This window comes from Bison bison, unplaced genomic scaffold (genome assembly GCF_000754665.1).
Source record: "Bison bison bison isolate TAMUID 2011002044 unplaced genomic scaffold, Bison_UMD1.0 scf7180017864141, whole genome shotgun sequence".
Taxonomy (NCBI): Eukaryota; Metazoa; Chordata; class Mammalia; order Artiodactyla; family Bovidae; genus Bison; species Bison bison.
This window is the reverse complement of record NW_011494713.1, coordinates 2,491,818-2,502,670: the sequence shown is the minus strand read 5'-3', so window position 1 is coordinate 2,502,670 and position 10,853 is coordinate 2,491,818. Positions and strand designations below refer to the sequence as shown.

General features: G+C 40.1%; 1 protein-coding gene across 5 annotated transcripts; it reads right to left on the bottom strand.

Annotated features, from left to right (window-relative positions):
• HNRNPK (heterogeneous nuclear ribonucleoprotein K) lies at window positions 1–10,809 on the bottom strand. 5 transcript variants are annotated; one of them, XM_010840057.1, is made up of 17 exons: window positions 10,672–10,800; window positions 8,698–8,776; window positions 8,506–8,590; window positions 8,002–8,099; window positions 7,303–7,359; window positions 5,832–5,875; window positions 4,884–4,956; window positions 4,280–4,351; window positions 3,670–3,783; window positions 3,204–3,332; window positions 2,403–2,710; window positions 2,223–2,277; window positions 1,832–1,915; window positions 1,540–1,555; window positions 1,380–1,462; window positions 813–982; window positions 1–98 (listed from the first exon to the last, which is right to left on the bottom strand). In XM_010840057.1, exons 3-17 carry the CDS (start codon window positions 8,561–8,563, stop codon window positions 65–67), a joined length of 1,395 nt encoding a protein of 464 aa, XP_010838359.1. In that variant the 5' UTR covers window positions 8,564–8,590; window positions 8,698–8,776; window positions 10,672–10,800; the 3' UTR covers window positions 1–64. The 5 variants fall into 5 exon arrangements, with proteins under 5 accessions (XP_010838359.1, XP_010838362.1, XP_010838360.1 ...); XM_010840060.1 differs by having other exon boundaries at window positions 1–38; XM_010840058.1 differs by lacking the exon at window positions 10,672–10,800 and adding an exon at window positions 10,312–10,420.
• Window positions 10,810–10,853: the final 44 nt, after the last annotated feature.

Below are 10,853 nucleotides of genomic sequence, written 5' to 3'. Positions count from 1 at the left end.
ACTAGTCTTAGAAAAACTTTCCAGAATACTGCTTCACACTATAAAAAAGAAAAAATATCTTGCATTAGAATCCTTCAACATCTGCATACTGCTTCACACTATAAAAGAAAAGAAAAAAAAGTACGAATTAGAATTTTTGTTTGTAACATCTTAATCAATCTTAATCAACATTAAGACAATTTCAATGCTAAATTAAAATGATAAACATGTCCATTACACAATTAGAGATAAGAACTAAAACATTAGTAATTACAAATTAGAGCAATGTAAAGTCCAAGAAAAAAGATTAATAGTAAATCAGACATTAGTAGAGCAGAATTGTTAATATATGGTAGAAAAGACAAAGAAATGCCAGTTAAGGTGTGAATTGCTGCATTTTACAGCACCAATCATTTGTCCTGTAGAGGCATGGCCTGTGCCATATGGCAGACTGTGATTTGTTGTCGATTCAGTTATCTAAAAACAACAAAATCACTAGTCTTCCACACAGAACTAGACCAACATCCACTGAATCTTCTACATTTTCTACAGGCTCTGTATAATTTGTAACAAGTGGTTTTGGCAGCAGTTTTCACCAGAAAAATGAGAAGTTTGCTTGGTTAAGGCTTCTTCCAGTAAGATTAGTATCGAATGTCTTCGTGTTTTAGCAAGAAGGCAGAAGAAAATTAAAGCAAAGCTATTAGAATGTTTAGAAGTTAGGTCCCCAAAAGCTTGAGACACCATGGCTTCTAAAAGAAAAATCAGCTGAGAAAGAGAAGCTTTTTAAGGTTTTAGTATGTGTAGGCTAATAACATAAAGCTAAACAAACTGACCTGTTCTGCAGCAAATACTGTGCATTCTGTATCTGGTCCTGTGTTCCCGTAATGGTAATGATCCGATCTTCGGATCCTTCTAAAGGCTCATCAATTTTGATCGAAGCTCCTGACTCATGACGGATTTGTTTAATCCGCTGACCACCTTTGCCAATAATAGATCCAGCCAACTGCAAAGATTTTTAAAAGCAAGTGTTTATGATATACTTAAAACAAAAACAAAAACCCTACCCTGTATGTTCAGTGACCATCAAGAACACTCTTGTACAACTTATTGACTATACTGTTAATTTAATGCCCTCCAACCAGTCAGTTTGAATTACAACCTATTTATACTACCCACTGACATTTGCTTTAATAAATGAACCAGGGGCTCAAACCCCTGATAATTGCTTTTAATAGCACTGAACACTGTTTGACAAGGCTTAAACTGGAGAACACTTCACTGAAGTCCTTGAAACACAATTTTAATCCTTAAAGGGAATACTTTTGTTAAAACCTTTGTTAAGTCAGAAAACTCATAAAAATGACTCAGTAAATGTCTTTTATAATATTAAAAATACTTACATCTTTGGGAATAGTTACTTGTGTAGTAATAATAGGTCCACCAAGATCACCATATGAGCCACGACCCCCTGCATAGGAATAATCTGATTTAAATAATGAGTATTAAGTTCATATACAAAGCATGAAATAATGTTTGATTTCAGAAAAGAAGAAAACTTACCATATCCAGAGCCACCCTAAAAACAGAACAGACAAAAACAGAAAATTACTTTGCCTTCCAAACTTTAGGTAATTAAACACATTTCTAAAAAACCCCCAGTTATTATAAGTAACCAAAGCCCTCCCGTATATTCCCTAGTAAGCCAATTTCAGAAAACAATCTTCAGGGGAAGAAACCATTCAGGTACACAGCGTTCCAAGAAACAAAAATGTTGATGGGGGAAATAAAATATTTAATTGGTGAGTAAATAAGCACTTTAAGATTATTAACATAAACACCCGTGATACTCAACCTGTGGTTCATAAGCCATCTGCCACTCTGATGGGCTCCATGTATCTATTGCAGAGTCCCAGGTTTCATCAGCACTGAAACCAACCTGTGTTGAGAGAGAAAACTATTAACATAAACCTGCATGGTATTTGTCAGAGCCACCATTTTTATACATCAATTTCTACTTCATGACTCTACATAAAAGTTTGCAGTAATCATGTATTTTAGGGGCAAACAAAGAGTGGAACAAGTCGTAATATCCCAGCAGACAAACAGAAACAATGATTTAAGTGACTAACAGAGTATATTTGTAAGACAAGTTCTTCAGTTAACACGTTCAATAAAATGTTAGCTAACTTTTAAACCCTTTAGCTCTCATAAATACATTAATGAAGTAGTATCAAAGTTCTTACCATGCCATCATAACGGTCTCCAGGTCTTCCTCTTCTGTCATAGGCCATTAGATCTCTGCAAGCATAGTAATTGTAATCTCAGCTGGTCAAGTGTTTGAAGTATTTGAAATGAAAACCTACCCCCTTCTATCTGTGAAGTGCTGCTTCTTGTATGTTAATGTGTGGATGAAAGAAACTTACCCTCCTCTAGGTGGTGGTGGTGGTGGAAGAGGAAGATTCCGAGCTCTACTACCTCCCCGGCCACCTCGTCCGGGAGGGGGTGGAGGAGGTCCTCGACGAGGGCTCATATCATCATAATCTCTTCTGGAGGGAGGCATGGGACGCCCACCCCGACCAGGCGGCATTCTGTCAAAACCACCTCTTCCCCGCATGGGAAATCCCACAGGACGTCCACGGCGGTCATCAAACATCATTGTAAAACCACCATAATCATAGGTTTCATCATAAAAATTGGGATCATAAGGCTGAGCACGTCCTTTGATGGGAGACTGAAAGAAAAACACAGCAACTTTATAGATTGAGGAAAAAAACCTTAGTTCACAGTAGTAATTCTTTTAACAGAAAACTTCAGGCACTTTGTATTTCTCTTGGGAGATACTTGTGGTTAAGGATAGGGACAGGAGTTTGAAATTTAAAAAATTGGGAGTTTTACTGCTCGTGAGGCGACAGTTTAATTTTACCCTTGGCGTTAACAGACCACAAATTCCTTTCAATTTCACAATGGGGATTGGGGATCACCATCTAGTACTATAGAGGAACCATAAAAACTTCATTTGAATGATCAAAAGTTATTTAAAAAAACCTCACCAACAATCAAAAACAGTACAGATTCTCCCAAAGTATTTCTAAATTAAATTGATGGGAAAGCAGAGTGACAGAAATTGTTAGGGAAAGGTACTTTGTCTTTGCCTTCTGAAATTACTTTTGAATAAGAAATCTGTTTTGTGAAATTAAATGTAAATAAAAGTGTTCTGAAGGTACCTCTGATATAAGATCAAGGATGATCTTTATGCACTCTACAACCCTATCAGGTTTTCCTCCGATAAGAACGACTCTGTCAGTAGATTGAGGACAACATTCCTGGAAAAGCTTGATTGTTGTCTGAGTGTTCTGCAATAGGTTTACAAAATAAGCAGCATTAATCAATCAGAAAAAAAAGGAAATGCACTAAAGAAAAAAAAAGTTCTAGGCTTAGACAGATTTAATGTATATTTTAGTAAAATTTCCCCCCAATGTAAAACCTTGTTAGTAAGGGTTGGGCTTTGCAATACACTTTTGGCAAATAACTTGTCTAGTATGGCCAAGCCATTCTACTATATCTTAATTAGCAAACTACGTAATCTTAGGGGGAGGAAACTCAAAAGAGGGAATGAGAAAAGCCTACCAAATCCTTATAAACAACTATTTTCCAATAATTCAGCAGAAGAAAAAAAAACACTGGCTTTACCTCTCGAAGTTCTTTGATTTTAGCACCTTTGACTCCAATAATTCCTCCTGCCAGACTCTGATGAATCAACAGTCTCAACTCGCAGTCAAAGTCGCTTCCTTTATAGTGTTGGTACTGTGGAGGGAGTTACAGAATTTCAGTTCCAAATCATAGATTCCCGAATACACACTTATCTGCTATAAGCATACCAATATACTGTTGCAGTGAGCAACCTGAATTTATATTTCAATAACTTTACCAGTTATGTGCTATTATCCTCAATAGCCAGGCCCAAAAAGGACATTCTGCACCACCTTAAAAAACTATTTTATTTTCAGGTCCTGCAACACCATACCCACACTGCAGCCATTTAGCATGTCGCTGTTACCACAAAATTATTATTAACATTCAAATAACACCATAATAAAAATGACTGCAAAGCACTTTGCAAATGTAGTTAATTCCCACTGCAGCATGGAGCAGGGTCAACAGTGAGTTGTAAGACCATTCATTTATCATCTTTTTAAGCCTTTTTCTATAGAGACGGGAAAAGTACACTATGTTGAAAATAAAATCGATCCTATGGGCCAGGCTCCATACTTCAGTGGGGTTCAATGGCACTATGACATACATTTAAGCATTCCACAGCATCAGATTCGAGCGGGAGCTGGCTGGTTGCAGTGGGTGATGGCAACTGCAGGCCCTGAAAGTAGAAAAATAAGAGTAATAGGTTAAGTGTCTAGTGTGATCAGGCTATTGTCGCATATATTGGTAAAGCTACTACAACATATTTCACAACTATCATTAAATAACAAGAAATTGCTTATCTACACTAACAATCAACATACAATGCTTTTCTCTGTATATCTAGCAAACAAGATTACACAGAATTTAAAAATACTCAAACTAGATCAAACATAGTCCTTTCCAACATAGTCTCACAGTCAGTAGTCTAACTCAAAACCTCTTCTAAAAATTAAAGCCCATAATATACATGCTAAACTCCATGAATGTGCACAACCACAGGTACTTCCTATCTACTCCAGAATGGCTAGACTACATTTTTAAACAAGTAATGTGGGATGTAGAAGAATCCTGCACTTAAAGCAGCAGAGTGTAACACATTGCTGCTAAAAAACTATTATGTCCAGTGTCTTTCCACCTCCCCCATTTTGCCCCATTAAATATATTAAGCACCCCCTCCATTGCGAAATACATTTAAAAAATGAGCCTACCTCTTCCAAGGTAGGGATGATTTTCTTCAGAATTTCTCCAATCGTTTCAATATCAGCACTGATACTCAATATGCTGTCAAACACCACAAATACCAGATAGTACAAAAAAAGGTGGAGAAGAAAAATGAGTTTTGTGGTCATCACCAGTAGTCAAATTTTTACAGAGATGAACATACAATTATTTAATAGTCCCCATTTAAAGTAGCCTATTTATACATTTTTCACATGCATTTTGTTTTATGCCCAATACAAACATGGTAACAATATTAGGAGACTTGCAGAGAGACAGAGAGAATGGGCTCTTGGAAGGGCTCAGATTAAGTGGGCAATAAATTGACCAGAACTGAAGCAGAGTTGAATATTTATGTTCCCCGCCACCACTAAGTTAATTAAGGATACCCTCGCTGTTACATTGGAAAAACTGGCACACCTTCTCTCAGGCAAAGTAGGGGAATATGCAAGTGGTAAACACTGTATTTGGAGTAAGGTTATGGATACCAGTTAGAAATTAGATCACTAATGGGCTCTGCAAGAAAACAAATACAAATGCGAGACAAAAACAAAGACAACACAAATGAGAAGTGAAGGAAAGTGAACCAGAGTTAGCATTTCATCAGAAAAAATTATGAACAGGCAATGTTGGGAAGCAAGGTGGGCCACAAAGACAGAGCGAGAGACTGTTTCGGTAACAATTTGATTTACAATGCAGCAAATATGCAACACTTGAAGCTGTGCTCCTTCCATTGAAATAAAATTAGTGGATCGTTTGGGTGGGCAACTCACGGTAAAAGTTCAGTGACAAAAAGACTTAATGGGGAAAATAAGACAGAAACTTGAAAAACAATACACCGTCTAAAGGGGATACTATTTAATTATATAAAAGGCAGGTAATAAAATACATTTCTCTCTTTCTAATCAGGCAGTGAGGCATAAACTGTTGGGACATACCGCTCGGGGCCACTGCTGTCTGGGACTGAAACACTGGCATTGTACTGCATTGGTCATTGGCGTTCGTGGATGTTGGCATTGGGCATGGGCATTCAATCAGAAGTTGTCAAGTATGGTACCCGTTTGGCAACGAGCACATTTTTGGGCATAGCCAACCAGGGTTTTCACATGGGCGTTCAGGGGCGGATGGGCCAACGTCATGGTGGGCAACGCAGGGGTAAGTCGATCCAGTACATGGGCAACGGAGATATATGGCCAAAAAAACAAGGAGAGGGAAAAGGGGGAAAAGCAATAAATTTTAATTTAATACAAACTATACTCATACTCTCAATTAATGAAACAAGCTTAAGTTGTTCTGAAGACTAACACAATAATGGACTTCTCTATATCTGACTGTGGCTTAACATTTAAGGACCTTTAATGATGGTACTTTTAAAAAACAAACGATGTTTCAGTAGCAGGCTGGCTCATGAGGGTAGACACAAAACCTGTCATGACTTGAATTCTCGAGGAAATGGGGAAATTATTAACCCAGATAATTATATATAACATCTGGATTAAGAGGAAAGAGGTTTATAAAAGACAAAAATTCCCACACCACCAAAAATCCTAACTTCAATGACTGATTTGGTTTCCTGGAGGTTTAAAATGCATTCCTAGATCCTAACAGGCAAGTTTGTAAAATTTAAATTTTTAAGTTCAGTTTACAGTAATCAAGAGGAACATACAAAGATCTGCGACCAAGAGAGAAATGAAATACTATCAAATAAGTTTTCAACACAAAGTTCTTATTTGCCTCAACTTCAGCAAGGAAACATCAAAAGAGTGTGTAACATGAGAAAAAAAATTAAGAAATTTGGTGTAGCCAAGTCCTATAAATATGCTCACTTCTGGTGATACCAACATTTAATGTGTCTAATCACAAGAGTCAACCCACTATAAAATATGAAGACACAAATTATCAGCATTGACAGACGGTCACCCAGTTATAAAATTAAGTGCCTACTCTATTCTTTACCCATATCTAAATCATGCAACCTCAACTTCTTTGTGCTCCATGTGCAAACTATTCAAGAACAGATGGGCAAATTGGGGGGGGGGGGGGGATAAAAATATGGAGTTTAATCAGCCACCTGCAACGGTTTTCAGTACTACTGTACTTGATTCACACATGGGAAATGGTGCAATTAAGGGGTTTTATACTGTTATTTCTAATTAAGATGTTATCTTGCTTGAAGTGAATAATTTGGTGTAAAGTTATTAGAAAGTGAGGAGGTTTAATATAGACCCCCCAACTCAATCTGGGCTTTGTTAGGAATGGCAAATCTTTAGAATTATCTATGTATTCAATTATTATAAAAGGCTTGTATCTAGGCTATTAAATGATTTCTATGATGCAAATCTTTAAATTTCTAAAAACACATAAAACTGAAGCTGCCTGTGTAGTAGGTTTAAACTCTTTAATACTTACGTCTGTACGGAGAGCCTTAATATTCTTGCCTCCTTTTCCAATCACTGCCCCAGCATTCTGGAGAAGATAAAAAGAAACTTAGTGTGTCTTCTTAACCTTTTAGTTAAAGACAAACACCACACAAGTCTACCATATCTAACCTCTTGTTTGGTTATAGCGATGGAAATCTATTTGGGGATATTAAAACCACAAGGTTTAAACAAAAACCAAGAGTCTATGTGACATGTTCCGGGGACTAAATACCTAGACAGAGCTTTGAAATATTCAGAATGCCAGAAATATACTGAGTATAAATCTTAAGCACTGGCACCAAATTTACAATACCCTTTTGCAAGTCAATTAACTTGAATTCTAGTAGATACTTTCACATTTTTTAGCTATATTATCAGTTAAGTAAGCTGCCAATCAGGATGTTATCTAATGAACCCACAATGAAATAAAAAATACTATCTTTAAGGCATTAATGCTATAAGGACCATCCATACCCATCTCCTAATTAGGCTTGTAGTAGTTCACCATGTTAAGGGCTTTCATTTTAATCATTAGCAAAATAATTACCATGGCCTAAAAAGTCTAAGTCTGTTTAGAAAGAGCCACACAATTATTTTACATTCTGCAGCCTTCTGAAGGCTTCCCAGAAGGCTCATTTTCTTAATTTCTACTTTGAGTAAGAAACAATTTCAAGAATAAAATCTATACCTTGCTCTGAAGCAGAATGCGTAATTCAACCATCTCATCAGTGTTTCTAGATCTTTTAAAAGCTTGTTCCTCTTCCATATCTTCAGCAGGGCGTTTACCTAAAAATTAACAGTTTAGGTTTCAGAGAGCACCAGCATCTTCAAGAAAGGGTACCTTTAATCACATTTTAGTTTTAACCTACAGATTTAACATTTAACTCCACTCCCTTTGAAGGAATTGTTAAAGCTTGTTAAAAAAAAAAAAAAAAAAGGCATTCAATCTTCAACTTTTAAGTCAAAATACACTCCCTTAATTTTCTAAACACGAGATTTATTGTGACAGCACATCAAAGGATTAGAAATTTCTAAATGCAAGAAAAAAACTTGTATTTACTGGCTTTCTTTTAATCGGTTTCCTCACCTACGCAAATGACAGTTACTTCTAGTTCAAAAAAGTAACTAACAAGGATCTCAGAGAAAATAATGAAATTAACAAAGCAAAAAAATTGTTAAAATGTTTTCTCACCAAATTCGCCATTGGTTTCAGTGTTGGGAAAGGTTTCCTCTGGCTGTTCAGTTTCCATTTTCTTGTATTCAAGGGACACACGAATCTGTTAAAAAATAAAGAGGCTAGTACACTTGGTTTCTTGCAAAGTAGGCTGTGCAGCGTACTAAATATTAAAGACAAGGGAAAGAAATGACTATTTCCAGAACGTACCAGTTATTAAATATATCCTTCCAGGGCAGAACTGAAGTGTTCTGGGCGGGACCAACCGACACCCTAGTGCTGTAGTAGCCTACGAAAACCAACACAAATCAGTTTTGCTTTTTTGGTTATTACCGAATACTAATGACTACAGATTTGAACACAACAAAAAGAGCCATTTCTAAAACTTGTTTTAGGATCTTAAATTTCCAAAGGACCGCCCTGTAACACAATCCAAAAGACCTATCTAATTTTTCTGTAAAAGCAAAAGTACCGTAATTTTGGATCAAGTTCCACCACAACAATGTTTTACATAAATACATAGAAACCAGACGCATAAGGCATTTAAGCCCCCGAGTAATGAGTCTCGAGTAATGCTCCCGAAAGTACACATTTATAAATAGACGCAGAAATTATTTTTACATCTGGATTCTAAACTTCTGGGTTTCTTTCCACCGGTGACTTGAAAAGTCTACTTGAAATATAAAGGCAAATTCAAGCCATACCCAACCGTCTGGCCAATCTACTGGAGCGATAAACAGGCAAACCTGAAACAGAAGTACACCCAAACTGCCTGCAGTACTCGACTAACAACCCTTGAACACCAATAACATCACTAGCGGGATATTTCAAATTACGTTAAAAGCGGTATAACCTGACAATTTCAGCACTACCAGACTGGCGATAGGACTGTGAACAGCCTTTTAGCTCCCCTCTCCTGACTGGCAGGAGGCGACAAGCGGCTCCCGTTATGAGAGAAATAGCTAAACAGCTCACAGTCATGGCAGTATTTACGCCTTCCACTCTTCCCAGGAACTGAAACGCCAACCTGGCCCCAAACTCAAATACTGAGGTGCTACGGAAGATTTAGATAAAGGGGTTTGACGACAAATAGCAGGCTGTTTATAACGATAAACCCAATATCCTCCAAGTGCTTTAGTCGCCAGACCCAAAAAATCGCTAAGTATATGCGCGACCAGCCAAGGGCAAACATGCCCTCCTCCCCGCAACGCCCGAAACCGGGATCGGCAACCGCCAAGCAACAGGAGTTGAGAAAGCTCCCGAGGCGAGAGCACCAGCGCCGCACCTCTCCTCGGCCCGATCCGACAGGAAATGGCGGCCCGCGTAATGGCGACTACGTGCTACTAGGCGGAGCCGAGCGCGGACCCCCTCCCCCACCCACCACGCCGTCCCGTGACCCCGTCCCCCGCGCCCTCCCCCCACCGCGGGAGACAAAGCAACCAAGGCAGCCCCGACCCTTCCAGCTCGCCCGTTCCAGACCCAGGCCCACAGCGCCCAAGTGCGGCGGGCCCCGCACAAAGAGAGCGGCGGCATTCTCTACCGCCCTCCGGCTCCCTCTCCTCCCCACACAAGGCCTAGTTCCCAACAGAACAAAACTCATCCCACCGGCACAAGCCTCGCGACTCTCCGAAGCCTCTAGTACCACAACGCAGACTGCAGATATACGCTCAGGGAAATGGCGGAGGTGGGGGGAGGGGAAACCCGGCAACGTTCCCTCCCAGAACCCGCCAACCACCACCAAGCCCCCAAACGCCTTCCCTCAAATGGAGAAAGTACTCTCCGGCCCTCACCCCCACGCGCCGTTCGCCCAGCCCCATTCCTCACCCGGCAAGGGTACCGTCCCTATGCCGCCGCGCCTCCTCAGCCGGTCACAGCTAGACAGAGAACAAGCGTAGGCCCCCACTGCCCTCCCCCGCCTCCACGCACTCTCCTACCCTGCCGCCGGGCCCGATTGGCTGCACCGGCTACAGCGGTGGCGCGAGAGCGAAGCGATTGGCCCAAGGCCGCGTCAATCAAGGCGCCGGAGGAGGCGACAACCCCGCCCCCCGCCGGCGCCTCCCTTCAGACTGTAAGGCCGCTAAGGGCCTGAGAAAAATCAGACTTCGAAAAAGTCAACGCAGCCTTTAGGGAGGCCAAACCCCTGCCCGAACCCGCAGTGCCCAAGCCCCAATAACTCTAAATTACCTATAGGCCGCAAATAGGCGGGAAGTAGACAAGACGTCGAGGTTGGTGCAGCAGAGAAACAGAGGATAATGGCGTCTGCAGTGCTTTCGCCTGAAGCGCCCTCCTCCTTTCTCGTTCGCGCACTCACTGGCTGGGGGGGGAGGGGGGAGGCTCTCGCGAGAACTAAAGGCCGTCCCGTTCTC

What these genes read in the sequence shown, in the direction of transcription:
- HNRNPK (XM_010840059.1), bottom strand. Translation starts at nt 8,563, where the DNA reads ATGGAAACTGAACAGCCAGAGGAAACCTTTCCCAACACTGAAACCAAT. An exon ending in GCATTCTGCTTCAGAGCAAG is followed by an intron (nt 7,360 to 8,001) that starts GTATAGATTTTA and finishes TATCTTCTCCAG; the next exon opens with AATGCTGGGGCAGTGATTGG. An exon ending in GAGACCGTTATGATGGCATG is followed by an intron (nt 1,916 to 2,222) that starts GTAAGAACTTTG and finishes CTCTCAACACAG; the next exon opens with GTTGGTTTCAGTGCTGATGA.